This window comes from Phoca vitulina, unplaced genomic scaffold (assembly GCF_004348235.1).
Source record: "Phoca vitulina isolate PV1807 unplaced genomic scaffold, GSC_HSeal_1.0 scaffold2, whole genome shotgun sequence".
NCBI lineage: Eukaryota > Metazoa > Chordata > Mammalia > Carnivora > Phocidae > Phoca > Phoca vitulina.
In genome coordinates this window covers 3,446,287-3,469,907 of record NW_022589705.1, presented here as the reverse complement: position 1 = coordinate 3,469,907, position 23,621 = coordinate 3,446,287, and the positions used below count along the sequence as shown (strand labels likewise).

Below are 23,621 nucleotides of genomic sequence, written 5' to 3'. Positions count from 1 at the left end.
TCTGGGAAGGTGGTGAAGAAGGAAGAAAATGTGAGTGTTTTATGTACAGGCAAATGAGGGGAGTGGATGAACAAGAGTTTAATCTTTAATTTCCACAGTAAGAAGTAAACAGGGGAAAAAAATCAATACAATAGTTGTAGCATATTATATGGAAACAGAAGGTAAATAAAATAAGGAACTTAAAGGTTTGAAAGTAGATGCCCCTGGAGAACAGAATCAAGGCAGGAAAGGGAAAGGCAGAGAACTGTAGCTTTCCTTTGTACATAAAATTCTTTAACTTTTAAAACCACATATACGTTGATCCATGAAAAGCCATAAGCACAAAGTGACACTCAAAAAAGAGAAAGGCTTTTGGAAAACCCTCATTTGGCACCACTTGAGGCAGCTATTAAACCAATTCTTTATTTTGAAAAATGGTAATTAAAAGAAATAAGCATTTACCCTGCCCTCTTACAGAAACTGTAATCCAGAGTAACCACATGTCAGTTATTGAGGAAAGACTCCACAGGAATGTAACCATGGATATAATGACAGGTTTTAGAAAAATACAACTTCACAATCTTAATGAAATTACTGACTCAGACAAGGACTATATAAATAGTTGCTAAAACCATTATGTGAACGTGTGACAGAGAACTGGACATTCATAGAGCTTAAATAACCCCATATTGATTACTTTTCAGTCACAAAGGGTAAAACAACTGTATAAATAGAAGAATCAAGTTGTCATCACTCTATAACAGAGAACCATCCTAGTGTTAGTAATGGTTCACTAATGGGTCAATCAGATTTTATACATCTTCCAATATGATACATTAAGTATACAATACAATAATCACCTATGGAATGCTTAAGACAAACCTGATTCCATTAGATATAACTTCTAGGTTATAGGAGATACAAGGGATAAAGCAACAAACCAAATGGCACCTCAGGGTAATTAGATAAATCCAGAAGGTGGGCCATCTTGGAAAACATTTTGGCCTAGTACTCAACAAGTCAGTGTCATAAAAAGGGAACTGAGTTGGATGAAAAAAAAATTTTTTTTAAGATACAACAATTAGAAGTATGACCCTGGATTGGATATTAGTTTGGACAAACTAGCTGCAGAGGGCATTTCAGGGTCAACTGGAAATTTAAAATATGATTTGGGTATTAGACGAAGTAATTTCTGAAACCAAAAGGTGGGATTCATTTGCTGAAGAAAGCAGAATGCAGAACAGTATGTGTACAATTATCTTATCGTAGATAAGGACTGTATACATATAATTATTTTATGCTGGTAACAATATATTTAAGAATGTATGCATATGCCCACATATACCTACAGAAAGATCCAGAAGAATATGTACTATAGGACTAGTACTGGTGATCTTTGTGTGGTGGAAATGTTAAGTTTTCATTTATTTTGTAGCTTCTGTGCATATAATTTCTACAATTTACATTTATTGCTACTGTAAGTAGAAAACAATTATTCAAAAGAAATGATATATATATTAAAAAAATAAAGCAAGCAAGCAAACATGTATTTGGGCAGTCAGTTTGCAGAATCAATCCTGAAGATCTGAGGGCAGACTACAGAAACAGAAAAGAATTGCTAAGTGTTCAGGATACTCTGGTTTTGGGAATCCCACCTTTCCTTTAATAATTGTTAACCAAAACTCAGAACTCTGGAGACTAGACTTAGGCTAAGTACTGTTGCACTGCTTCCTAATCTTCCATTTGTTCTTTCTAAGCCTATTTCTTCTAACCCAAAACCCAAATCCTGACATGATTATGAACAGTTAAAACACAGTCCTGGCAGTATTTTTAATTCCTGTAAAACAAATACAAATTTACTGAATAAGTTCAAGTTCACTCCAGCCATAACTCTGTCCAGTGCATCTTTTACCCCTGACTACATCCTCTGCCAAGGAGCACCTGCTGCAATGATAACCTGAATATATCTGAGTACTAAAGATTAGTTAGGGCTCTTCAACTTCACTTATTTCTCTCTAAATCCCAACATCCACAGTAAGAAACACAAAAGTTGTCTTAATGTTTATAGCAAAGAGTCCTATTCATAAACTTAGCAATCAAAAAATGTAGTATACGTCTTCCCATCCTAGCAAACCTGCGCATTTAATACCAAGTGATGGAACATTTAAGCAGCAAAACTATACAGTGATCCTGATGGGAGAAGAAAGTATTTTTCTCATTTTGCACAAGGAGATACTTACACTACTTAAGTATTTAATATTTAAGTACTTAATTACATGTATTCTTGCCCAGAAAAAAGTAGACAGGCGAATTATCAGATGTTATTCTGACCCTAAGGCTGAACATCATTTATCAATCTCTCTCTTATCACACATTCTTTACCAAAACAACAGCCCCACACAGCTTTAGGTTCATAAAATTCCTAAATTCAAAGACTGGATATAAGACTGAGATACAAACACACACACAATTTTTTCTTTTTTTTTAATTTGGGTATAATAGGCCAAACCTGCCCATTCCATTTTTAGGAAGCTCTATTTCTTAGAAAATTTTCTCTAAATGAACTGAAATGAAGTTTTATGTATCTTCCCACCAAGGATTCTAGGAACACAATAAAATTATGTCTCACTCTCTTCAGTATGAAACTTTTTCAAATGTTTGGGGAATACAATCATGTTTCCCTCAAATCTTCTCTGTGCCAACCCTAGCCCTTTAAACTATACCTTCAAATGATACGGTTTCCACAGTGTACACCATGCTAATCATTTTCCTTTAGGTGTCCCCCAGTTTATCATCACTCTTAAAAAGTAGTAATAAAAATAAGATGAATACTGACTGTATACTACAGGTCCTACCAAGACAGATAAAGGACAGATATTCTTGACTCTGATGCTATACTTCTTCACCCCACCCCCACCAGCTCTATTGAGGCATAATCAACACATAACACTGTGTAAGTTTAAAGTGTATAACGTGATGATTTAAGTATACATTGAGAAGTAATTACCACAATAAGGTCAGTTAACACATCTATCACCTAAAATAACTACCTTTTTCTTTTAACAAGAACATTTAAGATCTACTTTCTTAGCAACTTTCAAGTATATAACACAGTATTGTTAATTATAATCACCAAGTTGTACATTATATCCTCAGAATTTAATCATGTTATAGCTGGAAATTTGTTTCCTTTGACCAACATCTCATTTCCCTTACTCTCCAGCAACCACTATTCTCCTGTTTCTATGACTTCAGCTTTTTTTAGGTTCCACATATAAGTGAGGTCATGTAATATTTGTCTGTCTTATTTCACTTAGCATACATAATACCATCAAGTACTATGCATGTTGTCACAAATGACAGGACTTCCTTCTTTCTTATGGCTGAATAATATCCCATTGTGTGTATGTGTATTTTATACCATATAATGTGTACACACTTGTGTATGTGTGTATATATATATACACACACATATGTATAGATAAATGAATAAAGAAAATGTGTTTGATCCTTTTAATGTACTGTTGAATTTGGTTTGCTAGTATTCTGTTGAAAATTTTTGCATCTATGTTCATCAGGCATATAGGACTGTAGTTTTCTTGCAGTGTTTTTACCTGGCTTTGGTATTAGGGTAATGCTAGTTTTGTAAAATGAGTTTAGAAGTGTTCTTTCCTCTTCAATTCTTGGAAAAATTTGAGGAGAATTGTTATTCTTTTTAAATGTATGATAGAATTCACCAGTGAAACCCTCAAGTCTTAGGCTTATCTTTGTTGGGAGGCTTTTAATTACTGATTCAATCTCCTCACTCCTTTTGGTCTGTTTAGATTTTGTTTCTTCACGATTTAGTCTTGGCAGGCTGTATGTTTCCAGGAATTTATCCATTTCTTCTAGGTTATCCAATATGTTGGCATATAATTGTTCACAGCAGTCTCCCATGATCCTTTGTATTTCTGTGGTGTCAGTTGTAATAATATCTCATTCATTTATACTTTTATTTGACTGCTTTCTCTTGGTTAGTCTAGCTAAAGGTCTATCAATTTTATCTTTTTTAAAGTCAACTTTTTCATTGATTTTTTTACGAATTCTTTCTAGTGTCTATTTTATTAAATTTCTGCTCTAGATTTTATTATTTCCTACCCTCTGTTAATTCTGGGCTTACATTATTCTTCATTTTCTAATTCCTTGAGGTTTAAAGTTAGGATGTTTATTTGAGACCTTTCTTTTCTCTTAATATGTGGGCATTAATTGCTATGAATTTCTGTCTTAGAACTATTTTTGTTGCATCCCATAAATTTTGGTATATTGTATTTTCATTTTTTTTGAGATACTTTCTGATTTTCCTTTTGATTTCTTCTTGACCCACTGATTGTTCAGGAATGTATTAATTTCTATGTACTTGTGAATTTTTTAAATTTTCCTTCTATTACTGATTTCTAGTTTCACACCATTGTGGTCAGAGAAAATACCTGATATGATATCAATCTTCTTAAATTTGATAGGGCTTGATTTGTGGCCCAATATATGATCTATCCTGGAGAATGTTCTGTGTGCGCCTGAGAAAAATGTGTATTTGGTGTTGTTGGATGGAATGTTCTGTATATGTCTATTAGGTCCATTTGGTCTATAGTATAATTCAGGCCCTCTGTTTCCTTATTAATTTTGTCTGGATGATCTATCCAGTGTTGAAAAGTGGTATTCTGTGGTCCCCAAGTATTACTGTATTGCTGTCTGTTTCTCCATTTAGGTCAATTAATATTACTTTAAATATTTATTTAGATGCTTCAATGTTAGGTACATACATATTTACAACTGTTACATCCTTTTGATGAACTGATCCCTTCATTACCATATAGTTACCTTCTCTACCTCTTGTGACCAATTTTGACTGAAAGTATATTTTACCTGGCGTAAATATAGCCACTCCTGCTCTCCTTTGGTTTCCATTTGCACAGAATATCTTTTACCATCCCTTCACTTTCAGCCTATGTGTGTCATTAAAAAGCTAAAGTGAATCTCTTATAGACACTATACTGTTGGATCTGTTTTTTTTAATCCAACAACCACTCTGTGTCTTTTGACTGGAGAATTTAGTCCTTTTATGCTTAAAGTAATTATTGCTAGGTAAAGAATTACTATGGCCCTTTTGTTAATTGCTTCCTGGGTTGTTTTTTTTTTTAAGTTCCTTTGTTCCTCTCTTGCGGTCTTCCTTTGTGATTTGTTTTTCTTACTGGTATGCTTTAATTTCTTTCTCTTTATCTTTTGTATATCTATTAAAGGTTTTTTTCTTTGTGGATACCATTAGGCTTACATAAAACATCTTATATACATAATAGTCTATTTTAAGCTGATAACAAATTACCTTCCTTTATGATGCTGTATTTCTAGTGATATAATCTGATGTTAGTGTTCTCAGTAGAAATGAGACATTATCACCGCTGAGTCTGGTTAGTTAAAATCCCAGAAAATTTCTAGTCATTCATCTGCTACTTAAAGGATGCCTCCACTATTCTTGTTACAGAACACATAGAGACCAATAAGACATACAGTCTCTGTCTTCATGGAGGCCAAAGTTTAATGGGAACATTGTCATCAGGTAAACAATTTATGAAATTACAATTGTGGTAAGAGCCCTAAAAAGAAGTACTACAGGCTGGGAGCATATATCATGGGGAGAGTGGCCAATTCTGAAGTAAACAGAACAGTGCTTTGGGGAAGAGATATAAGCAAAGACTTAAGAATAAGAGTTAAAAACTGAAAGAGCAAAGTACATGCGAAATTGAAAAGGAGCTAAACATAGCAACTGGAGATCAGTTTGGTTCAATACGTTAAGGAAGGGAAAAGGGGCTGTGAAAGGAGCCTGGAGGCAAGTGACTGAGACCTTGTAAGTCCTTGGGGAACCAGCTTAAGGAGTTTGCATTTTAAGTGTAATGGGAGGGCTATGTGGTTCAAAGCAGAGAAGCAATAAGAAGGGATTTACAATTTAAAAAGCAATGCTTCCTGTATATGGAAAAGAGATTTAGGTAAAGAAGAATGACCAGCTGAAAGGGAAGCCATGGCTATAGTCCACAGAGGGGATGATGGCACGATAGGCAAGTTTGGAGGCAGTGGTGATAAACAGATTCAAGATACATTTATGGCTTGATGACAAACTTTATGTGGCAGATAAAGAGGAGGAAAGCGTTAACCCTTAAGCTTTTTGCATGAAAAATGAAAAATGGAGTGAATGATAATGCCATTTTACCAACAGTAAATACTTTCTTATATAATAAGGGTTGTCAAACTGGGCTTCCCCATCCTGAATTTGGATAATTAAGGTTTAAACTTATTGCAAGACTTTTATATTCATCCTTGTCAAATTTTTTTTTTTTTTGGCTCATACTTCCAGTCAGTTCAGAATATTTAAAATTCTTTGGTCTAACACCCAAAATCTCCTTATTAACTCCTCTCAGCTTTCTATCACACACAAATTTGGGAAGTCACACTTTGTAATCACTTATGAAGTTGTTACTGAAGATGCCCGCAGGTTGGCACTGACTCATCAAACAACTGAGGCCTATAGCTAACACCAGCAATTACACTAAACACTTAGAATGTGCCTAGCGCTTAATGTTCATTATTTAATTTGGTTTTCATGATATTGTTTCCATCCTCAAATACTCACTGAGCCCTTTTATGTGTAGGAAACTGCTCATTTTAGAGAGAAGGAAACTCAGGCCCAGAGGTGAAGTTAATTGGTTTTACATTACACCATTAGTGAAGGGCAGAGTTATAACGTGCACTCCTGCTCAGAGGCTCTCAAACACATGCTGTTAAATTCTGAGGTTTCATTTGTATCCTTGTATTAAATTTTATTACTTCCTTTTTCTTATCCCCAAGTCCAGCTCTAAGGTATGAGAATACACACACACACACACACATACACACGGACAGGCCATAAGGAATTTTTCCAGACAAGCTTCTCTATTACCTTTATCAAAGAACTTCTCAGTATTATCTGTACTACATTTTCTAATTTCTACATGTTCTTCATGGTATCATGTTTTTAGGTTGAGGGCTTTTTTTTCCCTCCTTCTGCCATCATAGAGTTCAGCTTCTTGATCAGATAATGTAATTCTTCTCTATCCCCTCTTTCATAGAGTCAGATTATGTATTCCTGTTCAAATTCTAATATCCTTATTAGGTTAGAAACCAGTTTTCATTGTTAAATGGTAGAGGTCAAAGAAATCAAGATTTTATACAGGTGAGATTTGTTGTTTACATTTTAAGAAACATTGCTGTATTTCATAAATACTTTTTATAAAATGGGATGACTGAATTTCACAATATTCTATTTGGGCTCAAATAACAGTAACCTGGTTTGCCAGGTTGGTAATTTAAGAAAATGAATGCGGATAAAGTAAATAAGATGCTGAACTAATAGAACTCTTCCTGTCCCCATTTCCAATGAAATATTCTCAGAAGAATGTTCTGGCTAAGAAAAAAGGAGCAAGTACAAAATTAATTGAGAATATATTTTGCTCTTACAATGCATTTTGGTTTTATCAATAAGTTAATTACATTTCCAAAGTGCAACAACTGCCTTCCACGAGGTATATGAAAAATTCTCTATCAATATCAAATCATGATAAAATTTTTCAGTTTAGAGAAAGGATAGTTGTTTCACAAGGCTTATTAGTGCAAGAAAAATATACAGCCAAGAAAACACTACCAAAGATTTAACTGGCTATAGTGGTTGTCATTTTCAAATTCGAGAACATGACAGAGGAGTTTACTGAGAGTAAAGTCTCAGTGTTCTGCTTCTAACACAATGTGGGGTTTTCAAAAGCTGTGTTTATGAAGTTTAAACAATAACAAAACAGCTACATCTACTTAGTATTCTCACTAAAAGCAAAATATGCTTCTTCAAATATCAAAAATAAATGTTTCCTAAGCAATAATATACCTAGGAAACCTCACTCACCCTTAAGTTTCTGGAGGTCCTCCTTCAAATCAGGTCCTGCGAGCATGAAGATACTCTCTGACACAGGGTTCTTATCTGTAAGATTTTCATTGCTGGTATTCACAATGGCTGTACAGTTCAGCAATGCCACATCTCCTTTCCTGAGGAAATGATAAACAAATGAACAAGTGGGGAAGAGGAGGGAGATAAGAAAGCTAACTGCTAATTCTTTCAAAATATTCTACCCTCACTCCCCTTACAACGTTGGTTTGGTAGCTCACAAGCTTAAGCAACAGTAGAAAAGTGGTTCTGGACTCAGGAAGACTAATCTGGCATCTTAGAACTTCGGTGCAAATGCTACAACCCTGAAACCTACAGAACCCTCATGTTACTCCTTTGCTTCTGCATTTCTCTTTCACTGTAATAGAATGCTTATATAGCTAAAAGTGGCTGGTTTCAAGAGTTTACCACAGCAGCATTATTTATGATAGCCAGAAAGTGTCAACAACCCAAATGTCTATCAACTAATGAATTGATAAAGTGATAAATGTGATAGGTATATCCATACAATGGAATATTACTTGGCCATAGAAAGGAATGAAGTACTGATTCACACTCCAACATGGATGAACCTTCAAAATGTTACACTAAGTCAAAATTGATTCCATTTACATGAAATGTCCAGAATATACAAATCTATACACAGAGAAAGTAGATTAGTGGTTGGCTGCAGCTGAGAGATGGGTGAAATGAGGAATGACTGCTAGTGGGAACAGGACTTCGGGGTGATGAAAATGTTCTAAAATTGACTGTGGCGATGGTCATACAACTTCGCCACAAAATATACAAAAAACTACGGACTTATACAATTTAAACAGGTGAATTGTGTGATATACGAATTATACCTCAATAAAGCTTTTTTTTTTTTAAAGGTATTACTACTAATAGCAGTATCTTGACTGTGGTGATCAAAGTGAGAGAGCAGGTTCATGGATACATACATGTCAAAATTCACCAAACTGTACACTTTAAAAATGTGCAGTTTATTGTTATGTCAACAATACCTCAATAAAATGTAAGTATAAGCAAAATAATATGTCAACAATGCTAGGGCTTACAAAGAAGAGTTTTGAAGAAATTATGGGAAAAAAAAGTTTAGAAGAAATTATCAGAGTATTATTACATCACAATATGATTTAATCAAAGAATTACCAAAGAACCACTTTCCCATTGATATTCTTATTGTAAAGAAAAGGTGATCTAATAGTGTTTTCCTGAAACGTTTCAGCTGCAGTATCAGAAGTATCTAATTCATCTTCCCACGAGTCGCCCCAGCTTGGTAGTGTATCCACATCCACAAACTGGGAAGGTGCACCCAAGGGATCCATGGAATGGGAACTTCAGCTTGTCTTTCCCCAAATTCCTCAGCAATTCAATATTCACAGCAGACTTTAGCTTAAAAGAAAAGAAAGAACTGTTTTAATAGAGAAGTACAGATACTATTTTACTTCTTAGATCAAAAAAACAAATCTCTACTGTGAAATGCTCTAATAGGACATTGTGTGATTAGTCACTTAAAATATTCCATAAAAACCAATATATAACAAAGAATTGCAGTAGCTTCTCTAAAACAGGAAGAAAGGGAAATTATTTCAGCACAAATTCTTTTTTTTTTTTTATTTTTAAAGATTTTTATTTATTTATTTGACAGAGAGAGACACAGAGAGAGAGGGAACACAGCAGGGGGAGTGGGAGAGGGAGAAGCAGACTCCCCGCTGAGCAGGGAGCCCGATGCGGGGCTCGATCCTAGGACCCTGAGATCATGACCTGAGCCGAAGGCAGATGCTTAACGACTGAGCCACCCAGGTGCCCCTCAGCACAAATTCTTTTCAAAGAATCACAGCCATTAAAATAACCACATGGTCCACCAGTTCTACTTCCCAAAAACACAGGACAATTCATTCAACATTCACTGAATGTCTGCTATTGGGGGAGGGGAGCTTGCTAGGTGCTGCAACAGATATAAAGATAAATAATATGGACAATTTAAAGAGTTCAATCAAAAAAAGTAAAGAGTTCAGTCAAATAATAATACGGAGATAAGATCTTACTCAATGATAACTGAGTAAGACAAAATGAGAAGCAAGGAGGTTCCTGCAATCAAGTAGTAAGAGACAATAAAAGTTTAAATTTAGTGGGAGAAGCCGATGGAGAAGAAGGCATGGATTTGAGAGGCAACATATAAAGGAAGAATTAACAGGATTAGACAATTTATAAGATGTGGCATGAGACACTGATGTAGTAGGATATTGGCTGTACGGAAATACAGAAATTAGAAGAGGAGGGTGATAGGAAGACACACAGTATCAAGTATTACAAAGAGAAGTAAGGATATTTAATTTGCCAAGAAGTCAGATAGCTGTTTCAGTAAAATGTAGATTCATTCATTCACAAATCTTTGTAAGCATCTATTATGTGTCAGGTACTGTTCTAGGCACTGGGGATACACTGGTGAATAAGAAAGAGCAAGTCCATGCACTTACTGAGCTAATGCTTCCTGGAGAGGAGATGATAAACAATAATCAAACAAGCAAGCAGGTATCCAACAGAATGATTGGAAGCAGTAAGTATTATGAGAAAAAAGGTGCTATTTGAGTAGAGAGCTAAACAAAGTGAGAGATCAGGCCATATGAAGCCCTGCAGAGTGTTTCAGACAGAGGAAATAGTAAGAGAAAAGGCCCAAAGGGCAGGAAGGAACTTGGTGTATCCCAGGAAGGGCGAGGAAACTGATCTGGATAGAACAGAATAAGCTAGGTAATGAGTGGTAGATGATGAGGTTGATGGGAGAGGAAAAGGCTGAATGATGCAGTGTGTAAGCCCTGATAAGAAGGTTTGGTCTTATTGTAAATATGGGGGGAAGCTGTTAGAGGATCTTGATAGGGGGAATGACTTAATATAAATAACACTTGGTCAGATTACTCTAGCTACAGTGAAATCCAGTAGGGGTGAGAGTACAACCAGAGATGAGCAGAAAATGACTGCAGATTTAGGTGAGACGGTGACGAAGGTGAGGAGAAATGGTTGGATTTGGAATGTATTTTGAAGGTAGAGTCAACAAGACTTGCTAAATGAATATGAATGGTGAGGGAAAAGAACAGAATCAAAGGTAAGGTAACTCCTAGATTTCTTGCTTGAGCAACTGAGTAGATGCTAATTCTATTTACAGGGAAGGGGGAGGCTGGAGTAGGCTGTGCGGCACAATGACGATCAAGGTCATTCTTCCTCCTGTGTTTTTGCATGTGTGAAGTTTGAGATGCCCCTCATTTGGCCAAGTATTGATGTCAGACATGCAATTGGCTATATGAGGCTAGAGCTCAGAGGAGAGGTCGGGCTACACACGTAAATATGGAAGACTCAGCCTTTGGGTGGTATTTAAGGCTATGGGAACTGGATATGATTACCAAGAGACACAATGCAAATGGAGAAAAGAGACTGGAGGGCTGAGTCCTAAGGCAAAACTTACAGGCTGGAAAGAGGACAAGTCAAAAAAAAATGAGGTAAAGAGGACTGATAAGACAGGAAGCAACACCAGGAAAGTATGGCAGCCTAAAAGCAAAGTGAAGAAAGTATTTTGAGCAGTGCTTGAGAAGGATCAGTAAATGCTACTGAAATGCTGAGTAACAGGACTGACGACTGATCAGTGGGTTTGCTAAGGTAGAGATCATCACCGGTAACACTGAGCAGACAGACGATCAGGAATGAAAGCTGGCATGTGAACTTCCTGTTAGAGAAGTTTTTCTGTGTGATCCTGTCTGTTGTTAGAGGCAAGGAGAACAAATACACCTTTCTACATCTAATTCCTTGGTGTTTCTTGCTGAGAAATGTGAGACACTAAGTGGAATGAACCATGGATCAGGCACAATATGTTAATTCCTGCACCAGCACCGTGCAGCAGGAAATGTGATCATTTATTTAACAATTTCTGAAAGGCCTTAGAAATTATACCATGATAAAACTGTATAAGAGGATTCTTCTTATTTGATACAAAAAAACTCTTTTGAAATTATTTTGAAATAAAGAAACTAATTTTATCTAGAAGTTGGTGTTTAGTCCATCCAATTGGCCTTTGAAACTAGAGGCAACCACGAGATCTGTTGATTTGTTAAAAAGTATTCAAACCTCAGCTGGACAAGCTGAATAGAGGACAGATAGAGACTACATTCATTTTCCATGACTGAACTGCCTGAAGCTCAATGGAATGACACTTCACAGAAATTCATACTTTAAAAAATTATTCACAGATTTTTGAGGACAATGACTCATGCTAAAACTTTAAAAAATATATATTTTATTTATTCATTTGAGAGAGAGAGAGCATGAGAGACAGAGCACGAGCAGGGGGGAAGGGCAGAGGGAGAGGGAGAAACAGATTCCTGCTGAGCAGGGAGCCCGATGCGGAACTCGATCCCAGCACCCTGGGATCATGACCTGAGCCGAAGGCAGACGCTTAAACAACTGAGCCACCCAGGCACCCCATGTTAAAACTTTTTAACTATAATATAAAAAATTCCATTAAACATTAAACTTTGTTTTCATTTTGCAAACTCAAGTGCTGACTTTCAGGACAAAATTACTTTTTTAAATAACTTTTCTAAGTAATACTCACTTATAGGACATATAAGAAAAAAAAGTTAAGAAAGGAAAAACTCCCAAATTTTAATAGAGTTCCTATCTTTTTCTATGATAGGTGAAATCATACTGTAGGTACAATTTTGAATCCGGCTTCTTTAGTATTTTGAGATAAATATTTCCACATGCAATTATACTGTGGGGGAGAGGAAGGGTGGTGCAATGTGAGAGCTAGGGTTCTGTTATCAGCAGGCCTAAGTTTAGGTCTAGGACCTAACAGCTAGGTTATCCTTGACTATAAGCCAGGGTTTCCTTATTTCAAAGATAAGAATAATACACTCCTAGGGTTACTGTGAGGATTAAGTGATATAATCTGGCACAAAGCAAGACACAATAAAAGTTGTTACAGCTTTCTCAGAGCCAATGTGGAAGTCACCTGCACAGCTGTTGAGATAAATGTATGTCTCCGTGTATGACAGAGACTAGAACATTTGCTGTCAAAGACTCTAATGAGCACCAAAAACCAAACACAAATTGCTGAATTAAGATACAGTTATTTATCTCAATGTCTGCCCTTGAAATGACTTGTTAATCCCTAATACCTAGATCAATCCAACATCTGTTTTCTCTAATTCTGCTCTTATGCTACTAGGGAAAAAAAAACCAATCAGTAATTATCCTGTCTGCTGCCAAGACAAATGCATGTTTTTCAATGTCAGCTGGGCCCTCCATCAACACTATTAGGAAACTGTTTTAATAATTCTTGGGTGACTCTCTATGCTATACATATAGCATCTGTGGTTAACATCCTCCAAGATGTCCTTCAATGATACCTGCTTCCTGATATCTATGCCCCTGTATAGCTGCCTCCTACAGAGAATAGGGCTGACCCATGTAACCAACAGGATACCGCAGAAATGGCAGTATATGACTTCCAAGGATGAGTCATAAAAGATATTGTGCTCTTTCTTGGAGTGCTTGCTCTGGGGAAATTAGCTCACATGATGTGGTACACTCAAGCAGCCCATGAGAGGTCCCCATGGGAAGAACCTGAGGGTTCCTGCCAACAACCAGCATCAATGCCCAGACAGGTGAAGGAATCACCTTGGATCTTCCAGCCTTAGTTGGGCTTCAAATGACTTCAGCCCAGCTGACATCCTGACTGCAACCTCATGAGAAACCCTCATGAGCCAGAACCACAAAACTAAGCTGCTACCGAATTCCTGACCCATAGAAATTGCAAGATAATAAATGCTTATTTGTTCCATGCATTCATTTATTCAAGCATTATTAGGTACGGAGACTCTAATGGAAGAGACAGACTCATAAAAATCACACAAATATACATAATCACAGAAATAAATACATAGTTAAAATCTGTGAGAAGTGTTCTGTAAAGAAGAACAAGGTGGAAAGTTAATTTAGATTTGGAGAAGCAGAGAATGTCTCTTCCACAAAGTGACAGTTAAGACCAAAAGTAGAAGAGTTTTACAGAGGTAAGGGCACATCTGGGAGCCACACTTTAAACCTGCCAAACTGCCTTCATTTACGCATTTTACTCCACTTCACCAGTTCTCTTATAAGAGAATGTTGTAACTCTCCCTTCACTATATCTACTCTCTCCTTCCCCTTGGTTCTCCTATTCTCAAAAAACTCTCCTACCCCATTTCTTCTTCAGACACCAATGAAAAATCCTCATTCCACCATTTAACATTAAAGCATAATCTGTTTTGCAGCTCTATTTCCTTTTCTCCCATTTATTCAACCTACTGCAGTTTTGCTTCCATCTCTGTTAACAATGCTGAAACTGCTCTTTCAATGTCTAACAATGTCAAATCCAGGAACTAATCAAATTTTAGTTGCATTAACTACTAATCATTCTTTCTCTGAAATTCTATTATCTTCTTTGACAGTACACTACTGGTGGTTCTCCTGTATCTCTAATCACATCTTGTCTGCATAATTTGTGGGCGCTTCTTCCCAGATCTTAAAAGTCATTGTGACCCATAAGATATTGGGTACTTAATGAGTAATAAATACAGTTCAGGGCTCTCGAAGTTTAATGGCATTATATAGAAAGTGTCATGACATTTAATAAAGGGAAAATTCTTTTTCAGCTCCATCTATAAGCTGAAATTGATTCTTCTCACCAAAAAGAGATTTAAATCTCCCCTCTTCTCCAACACAGCAAAGCCAAGCTAGGCAGGAAAATTTGATCTCTGATGCTTAAGGTACAGTGGTTCTTAACATTCTTGGGGTCACAGATCCCTTTGAGAATCACCTAAGAGGTCAAGACCTTTTTACCATCCAAAATGTGAGCACATGATGAGCTCATACAAGCAGAGTTACAAATAAATTTGAGAAGGTTCCCAGACTCAGATTAAGAATCCCAATGATAGAAAGAAGACAGAGTGCTCAGGTGAGGGAGGGGGGAAAAGCTACACTAAAGCAAGACTTTCCACTGAATATCAGTTGATCAGTTCTGTACTTTGAACAGGTTCAAAAGCAAACACTAAACCTTAGTATTAAAGGCTCCTGAGACAAGACATCTATGTCCAGGATCAAAAAATCTACATGAGACAATCAGAAGATTCCAGAATGGATCATATCTATTTCCTTAGCCATACTATGTTAAGGGTTACCTTCAGTATCTTCATGATTGAAGACCTAAAGACAAAAAGAACTCTCTATATATCCTTTATAATCCAAACCTGTAATGAGTATAAACCATTCTCATTACCCTGCGGCTTGTCTTTTTTCTCAAATATTGTAAACATTTAGGTTAAGTACTCATTTTTTTTTTTTTAAACAAATCTCTCAGTCTTTTAGTTTAAGAAGTCCTCTAGGGGCGCCTGGGTGGCTCAGTTGTTAAGCGTCTGCCTTCAGCTCAGGTCATGATCCCAGCGTCCTGGAATCTAGCCCTGCATAGGGCTCCCTGCTCAGCAGAGAGCCTGCTTCTCCCTCTCCCACTCCCCCTGCTGGTGTTCCCTCTCTCATTGTGTCTCTGTCCAATAAATAAAATCTTTAAAAAAATAAAAAATAAAAAAAGAAGTCCTCTAAATAATTCTTTATATGAATAATTGGATTGGCTAGAGAGGTTAGATTTTTATTGTTCAAGACTAAGCAGAGTCAGACAGAATACCCTGGATCACGGTCTCAGTATAACCTGGTTTTTGTTTGGATAAAAAGAAAATGGTATCATTTAATAGAAAAGCAGGAACTTTAAATCTGTTTGCTTGTTCTTCAAAATGCTTACATTGGTTAGACAGGCCGGGATAAAAGTGTAAAGAGATAAATTACAGGTTTACCATTCTTTATGACGTGTATTTCAATATTTAAAACTTCAGGGCACGTCAGATATTTATGTATAATACTCCATCCCAACATCAAATCTATTATAATATTTAAAAATCATTCTACGCAAATGGAAATAACCTTTTTTTAAGTTACTTAGGTGGAAAAAACAAACTGAAGCAGCTAGGTATGTTAACAATAAATACAGTAAAACAAAAATATTTCTAAGCAATATCAATGGTCTAGGTCAAATTTAACACAGTCATTCAAGAACATCCAGAGCACAGGCCCCAATGGTGAGTCTGTAGTACCACCTTCATATTAAAAGAAGTTTACTACGTCTTAATTATAAGTATTAATAAATTGAACAATTTGAAACTTAAATTAGAAATTAGGGTTATACTTTTTAAAAACTGTATGATTTGGAAATTTTATAAGATGCATTATCTTGGTACATAGGTGCTCTTACACCAACTCTTATTAAAATTATTTTTTCCATTTGTGATTGTCCCTTCCCATAATATTTCATAACATTAAAAGGAATTTTTTTAAGTAAAATCATGACTCATTCAAATATAAAAACGAAAATGTGTTCAACATTTTATTTAACTCAGAGAGAACCCGTCAGGTGACAGATAAAAGGAATCCCAAAATTGAACACATTAATAGATCAGAAATACTGAAATGAATGTACAAGAAGGCAACTTCCACTGAATCTCTAAGAGGACAGAATCTGCACGTCTATAGACAGAAAATATTTAGTACTGACATTAGTTATCTATAGTTCACAGAGTTGTAAAATTGCTTTCTTGGAACAGCTTTCTAGATAGAATCTAGATTATGCAGTTTTCTACTGAAGCACACGTTTTTTCCCTATATTAATATAATGCACATCTCCTATGGGAGATATTAACCATACACACCCACCTAAATGCTCCCTTCCTCAGGAAACTTACTGAAACAATAGTCTGTTGCCACAATTTCCTCCCTTCTCATTCATCCAACCCACAGCAATCTTGTTTCCAAACACCTACATCTACCTACAGTCTCATCATATCCATTCGCTACTACTGCAATTTTCTTGACTATGGAAGACTGGCTGCACGTCTTAAGAACTCAAGAAACGAAAAAAAAAAAAAAAAAGAAAAACTCAAGAAACGTCTGAAAATAACGAGATAATTTAGATAAAAGTCTAATTTCTAGGTTGGCTGCAGATATCTTGCTCAATAATCGAAGGCAGAGGCTTATTTCTTTTGTACAGCTATATGTTAGCTTTAATTTTCCACAACTACAGACACCGGAACTCATTTTTGAACATTTCTATACAGCCCAAGAATAGAAGCGGACAGAGCTGCAAGAGAGAAAAGCTAATTTCTACCTGGTGACAGAGCACCTAAACCTCAATTACCAAGGAAGGAGGAGTCAGCCCTGGTCACTTCCCCCTCAAGTGGCCAGGGAGCGGAAACACAAAGACCAATGTCACTCCAGGGACTGCAGGGATCCAGACGACTCAGCATCTTGGGCTTAGCGCCTTACCCACTCCTGACTCGAGCTGCTCTCAGTTTGTGGCACGCCGGGTCCACACGCGCGGCAACATAAACTCAACCCTGGGACTGTAACCCGCAAAGGTCCCAGCCGCCCTATCTCGCCTGCATCAGGGCGCGTGCCTTCCTAGTGACTACAGCACCACTGTCCCTGGTGCCCAGGTCCGCCTACCCTCTCTCTTCTCTTCGATAAGTCGTCCCCGATAGCGCCGCGGGCCAGAGGAGCCCGACTAACCTCTGGGGAAGAAGCGGCAGGCTCATTCTTCCAGAGAGCGGACAGCACTAACCCTCTCCGTCCGCACCCTCAGTACGGGCCGAGTCCGAGAGCCTCCCGCCGTGCCCCCACCCCCCTCCGCCCCGCCTTCCCCCCCGGCCCCGGTCCCAGTCCCACTTCTTACAGCACTCCGGCGGTCCCATCCGGGCGGCAGCAGGGCGGGTTAAGCTCCTCGTAGAAAGCGTCAGAGCGGCATCCCCGGACACCCCTGGCCAGGAGCTCGACGGTCAGGCGAGTCAAAGTCCCAGGAGCCTGGAGTGACCAGCTGCAAGTGCTTTGAGTGGCGAAACACTGACTTCCGCTACCGGCCGGTCCTCACCAACCAGAGACCGCCTACGTCATTTCCTCCTTGAAGGCAAAAGGAATGCCGGGCGGAAGTGGGTCCCGAAGCGGACCCGGAAGGGGTTGGTCCCGGGGGCGGGTCCAGGAGGCTCGGAACCTCGTGGAGGCCAAGGTAAGGACTGTAGGAGCACGGCGTTCGATCGCCTTTGCTTGCGGCTCGGAGTTAGTTGCGTAGTCCTGGCTGAGGCCCCCGTGGCGCCAGCAGCAGAGGAGGCGGGGGCATTTGCGGCCGGTTGCTAGGGTGGCGACTGGGAACCTACCGTCCCCCGCGGCCGCCCGCAAACGCCCGGGGCTGGTGCGTGCACCGTGTCTCCCGAGGATGCTCAGGCAGCATGATCGGTGCGCGGAGCACCCCCTCACTCTGTCCTGACTGAAGACTCGGGTTAGGGACGTCTGACAGGTCTGTTACTACGCCTCAGCCCCTCAGTGCATCATAGATGCAACATGTTTTCGGGCTCCGTAGGTATTGGAAGCAGGGATGGTAGGTCGCGGAAGCAGGTAAGGTCGTGACCTCTCTCCAAAAGGCGTTAAGATCTGTGCACGTGAGACACAAATGACTAGTGCCAAGTTGTATGGAAGATACCTTAAATATTGAGGCAATAGAAAAGGCTGCGAGAATGGTCTAGCCTCGCAGGAAGTGGGCCTCAGAGGATAACACCGATTTAATAAAATAGGTTGACATGACAGTGCACGTTATTGTAGGTGAGAGGAACAATATGAAGAATGCAAGGTGGCAGGACAAAGGAAGGAAACCAACTAACCTGACAAGAACCCAGTGATAAAGAGCTGGAACAGAAAGTGGAAAGAGAGAAAAGAATCCTACTTCAGAAAACCGATGAATTAGGTGGAAGTTTCTGACAAAAGAAAGGACAGAGGCAAAGAAGCAGTTTAGCTTAGTGGTTAAAAGAAGAAATTTTGGAATTTGACTGTATTGGAACCTGGCTTTGGCACTTAAAACTGGATGTATGACTTTGGGCTAGTTATTACACATCTTTTTGCTTAGTTTTCTTGTCTGTAAAATGGAGGTAAGAATAGTGCCTACTTTGTAAGGTTATTGTGAAGAATTTTTTATCCTTATATTTACAATATTCTAGATGCTTTTCACTTTTTTAATTTATTTTTAAAGATTTTATTTATTTATTTTGACACAGAGAGAGAGAGACAGCGAGAGAGCGAGCACAAGCAGGGGGAGTGGCAGGCAGAGGGAGAAGCAGGCTCCCTGCTGAGCAAGGAGCCCGATGTGGGACTCCATCCCAGGACCCTGGGATCATGACCTGAGCCGAAGGCAGACGCTTAACGACTGAGCCACCCAGGTGCCCCTCTAGATGCTTTTTAAAAAATATTTATTTTAGAGAGAGCATGAGCACGGGGAGGGGCAGAGGGAGAGAATTTCAAGCAGACTCCTCCCTGTGCACAGAGCCTGCTTTGGGTCTCAATCTGATGACGCTGAGATCATGACCCCAGTGGTAATAAGAGTCCGGGGCTCAATGGACTGAGCCACCCAGGCGCCCCTTGATGCTTCTCTAAGTGCTTTGCACATGTTAACGCTTTTAGTTAACTCAGTTGCTATTTGTAATTAAACAACTGCATATGTTTACTCAGGTGTATACATTGAATAAATTGCCATATAGTAAGTGCTCTGTAAGTCTTGGCTGCTCTAATAATATTTTTTATTAATGAGCCAAAGTTTGCTACAAGGCTTATGAGCCTGAATGGCAAAGGGGATTGTGTATCTTAGAATAAGAAAAAAAATGAGGGGTTCAGGAAGCGAGGTAGGTTCGGTTTTACCCATGTTCAATATGATGCTGCAAGGTATTTGAATGGGTATCTCATGAAAGTTTTTGGAACTCTTATCATTGGTATTCGCGTACATGAACAGAACGGAAATAGAGATGTAGGTGTCCCTAGGCCTAGGTATGCTATATGAAGTCTCCAAGGAAAATACTGTGGAAAGAATTGATAGATGGCCAAAGACTATCAAGAGGAACAACTATAGTTAAGGGGCTGGAGGAGTAAGGAATCGGGAAGAGTTGATAAAATGGCCTAGGCTAACAGCATTATCACCATGTTAATATTCTTTCCTTGATTTTTAACTGGCTTTTGTTGGTTCCTAGGTGAGGAAAAATGAATGGTTACTAAAAGGAAATATTAAAGAGAGTAGGCATTGAATATTTGTCTGTTAAGATAGGCTAAAACCAAGTGTAATCAGAAATGGACCCTGTAGAATTAAACCAAAAGTAAAAACCAACAACAAAAATCAGCTTCCCAAAAAAACGGTGTATTTGCTGTCTCGTATTGTGTCTTTTTTAAGTTGCATGGGTGTTTGGGGCACTTTTCACTCTTTCATACCAAGACCAGACTGGCTTGACTTAGTATCTCCTTCACTTGTTGTCTCTTTTATCTATAAACATGTTTTCATTGAATTTGATTTAGGGGAGAACTAAGGCATCTTTCAAAAATAATATGCCATGTTGCTGTATCATGTTTCTGTGCCAAGGGTAGGTAGCTGACCTGATTTGGAAATCAAAGAAGGACATACATGTACTAGAACAGTAGTTCTCCCAAGTGAGGAACCACACAACCACAGCATCACTTGGGAACTTCTTAGAAAGAAAAATCTTGGGTCCCATCTCATACCTACTGAATCAGAATAGGCACTGTGGAGCTTTGGTGGACGTGGTTCCCAGCAATCTGTTTTCATAAGCCCTCAGGTGATTCGGATACATACCAGAGTTTGAGAATCACTGCTGGACGTGTGCCACGAGGTTGGGGATTTTATTTTACTCAACACTCTAGTGTCTAAAATGGCGCTTGTCTGGGTAGTAGGATTACAGTAATTGTTCACTGTAAATATTTTCCGACTCAATCTTGTCAATCTCGGTGTAAAAATTTGATGGTGGTTAAATGAACAGTGGTGAATTATTTAGCTGCACTAAGGCCATATGTCAGTTATTTGTGAGGCGGGCACGACAAGGTGACCAATTTGAAACTTGAGGAATGAGGGCTTACATGCTGAGTCAACAGCAAATACAAAATGATGATGTCAGGTATTTATGTCAATGCTTTACTCAGAGTAAACAAAGGTTAAGAAGTCACAAGTTATAAGTTTTAATCACATGATACACGGTGATGTTTGCTAGTCTAGCAGAACCAAGGTACCCAATGAGCTGACTTTTCTTTGTGTGTGTGCACAGCCGCCTCACTTGCAGTTTCAGACGTTATAACATGGGGCTCACGAAGCAGTACCTACGCTATGTTGCCAGTGCAGTTTTTGGCCTTATTGGCAGCCAAAAAGGTAATATTGTCTTTGTGACCCTTCGTGGTGAAAAAGGACGCTATGTGGCGGTACCAGCCTGTGAACATGTTTTCATCTGGGACTTAAGGAAAGGAGAGAAGGTAAGCCGGCGATCAACTAGGTTGGTAACTGATTTATAGGTATTTGAGGATGGAGAGGCAGAGTGGGAGAGCTCTGATTTATTATGCACAGATTTTTTTTTAATGTATGTGCCCCTGAAAGAGAAATCTTTCTTCGTTGGGTCTAGGTAGCCAAGTATCAGGTTCTGTTGTGTTTTTCTGCACTAAATTCTGAAAACCACGACCAAATAGGAGCTTACCTCTTAGGTATCCATTTGTAGTATTTACAAGTAATTATTTGTAATCACAATTCTGACATGTTTGGTTTTCTCTACCAGTTCTTTATTTTTCAAGTTCCTCTAGTTGCCCTCACAACCAGTTATAAAATATTAGGCGTTTAAAAGGACTAATACTTAGCTGTGTTGGCAGAACCTTTTTTTCACTGATACAGAGGAGGCCCAAGTTTGTTAAACTAGGCTTTGATATTTTGTGTCACTGAGTTCCCTAAGCCTACCATTTCTACCACACCAAATACAGGTATTTTGATCTTGCCCAGTCACTGTGTGACTCCCAGGAGGTTAATACTTTGATACTTGTTGCTAGCCAGTTTCTTGGGGATAAACCATGTAGCACCCTAGTGCCCTACAGGTTGGTTTCTCTCAAGATGGGGTTCAGTTAAAGCAAGGATGCGTTTATAACCCTTTATGGAATATCATTTGGTGTTAACTTAGGATAAGGACTTAGTAATTTATCGCTTGGGAAATTTTTGTACATACTATGCTAATGTAGAGCTTTGGAGAAAATAATTTTAACCTTTCTTAAATGTTTCATTGCCCTGTACAAATAATAATGCTTATATGAAAGAACTTGAGATGGATTGCAGAATTTCATTATTATTCATAAGAATGATTTGGAATTATTGATGCTCTTAATTTTACTGTCCCCAATTATTCCCAGCCATTTCCTTTGATGACATGCCTAACTCTACCTGTACATTGTTTATGATTCCTGTGATTTCAGATCCTCATCCTTCAGGGGCTTAAACAAGAAGTCACTTGCTTATGTCCCTCCCCAGATGGGCTACACTTAGCTGTTGGTTATGAGGATGGGTCTATCCGAATCTTCAGTCTCCTAAGTGGAGAAGGAAATGTGACCTTCAATGGACACAAAGCAGCCATCACTTCCTTGAAGTATGATCAGCTAGGGGGCAGGCTGGCTTCCGGGTCCAAGGTGAGACCTTGAATCAGGTACCCAGATTTTAATCTAGTGAACGAGTGTAAGGCTTATGCTGAAGCAGGTTGTTCGCATAAACTGTTGGGTGAAACAGTGGGTCTTTGATGTACAAAATAGTATAGGTGGTGGAAATGGAGGAAAGAAGGATGAATATGAATTGGGAGGTTCATTTTGTTGCCTGTCACGTTCTCTAATAAAAGCCTATTAAGTATAGGAACAAGATGAGGATGCCTCTGATAAGTATTATATAACATCATTATGGAAGTGCTACTTAAAACAGTACACAAGGGGAAAAAAAAAACAGATGGGACAAGGAGAGACAAACGGTCATTCTTTGCCATAAATATTGGTAGCTTTCCTATGTCTCAGAGTCATCAGTTAGAAAATACAATGTAAAAGATTGTATTTACAATAGTATATTAAGTGACAGAAAAATACTATGAAACTGTACTGAAGAATGTAACAGAAGACCTGAACAGAGATACGAATCATGTTCTTGAATGAGAAGACAAAGATGCTGGTGTTTTCTGGTTAATTTATATAGTTACAGCAATGTAAATAAGTGTCTCAAAAAGGTTTTGTTGTTGTTGTTTTAGTAACATGACCAAATTATTTAAAAGGGTGTATGGAAAACAAATGAGTCAAAAACACCAGAAATTTGGGAAAGAGGAATAATAAGAGGGCTGTAGATTGTTTTTTTTCAGAGTTAGATATTTTTTTAGGAGGTCTCAGATGTTAAAATGTGTTATGAAGTCATAATTAAAATGTGTTAAACTAATCTATCAACACAAAATAGGTAGGTTATTGCAACCAAATGGGAATCCCAGACACAAATCCACTTTCCTATTTCTAATAATATTTCAAAGATGACATTTCTGGTGTGTATAAAAATGATGAATTCTAAAACAGTGCTTAGACAATTGGCTATGTAGGGGGAAGTTTAAGTTAAAGCTTTATGCCACCTACCAAAATGAGTCACAGATTAAAGACTTACATATTAAAGATATTTTGTGTAAACTGGAAGATATGTAAG

General features: G+C 38.2%; 2 protein-coding genes across 8 annotated transcripts in view; one reads left to right on the top strand and one right to left on the bottom strand.

Annotated features, from left to right (window-relative positions):
* Positions 1 to 17,943, bottom strand: part of GDAP2 (ganglioside induced differentiation associated protein 2) — a 63,686-nt gene extending 45,743 nt beyond the window's left edge. For 3 of the 4 annotated variants that reach the window (XM_032420615.1, XM_032420641.1, XM_032420631.1), the window contains exons 1-3: positions 17,784 to 17,943; positions 9,131 to 9,373; positions 7,940 to 8,079 (exon numbers count right to left, since the gene is read on the bottom strand). In XM_032420615.1, the coding sequence (XP_032276506.1) occupies positions 7,940 to 8,079; positions 9,131 to 9,306 (316 nt within the window). In that variant the 5' untranslated portion in view covers positions 9,307 to 9,373; positions 17,784 to 17,943. Of the gene's footprint in view, positions 1 to 7,939; positions 8,080 to 9,130; positions 9,374 to 17,620; positions 17,711 to 17,783 lie in introns of those variants that run through there. The other variant, XM_032420622.1, reaches the window with a different exon arrangement.
* An 89-nt stretch (positions 17,944 to 18,032) lies between these two features.
* The window catches only part of WDR3 (WD repeat domain 3), a 30,923-nt gene continuing 25,334 nt past the window's right edge, over positions 18,033 to 23,621 (top strand). For 2 of the 4 annotated variants that reach the window (XM_032420603.1, XM_032420579.1), the window contains exons 1-3: positions 18,413 to 18,499; positions 21,196 to 21,397; positions 22,376 to 22,585. In XM_032420603.1, the coding sequence (XP_032276494.1) occupies positions 18,480 to 18,499; positions 21,196 to 21,397; positions 22,376 to 22,585 (432 nt within the window). In that variant the 5' untranslated portion in view covers positions 18,413 to 18,479. The other 2 variants (XM_032420591.1, XM_032420596.1) reach the window with 2 other exon arrangements.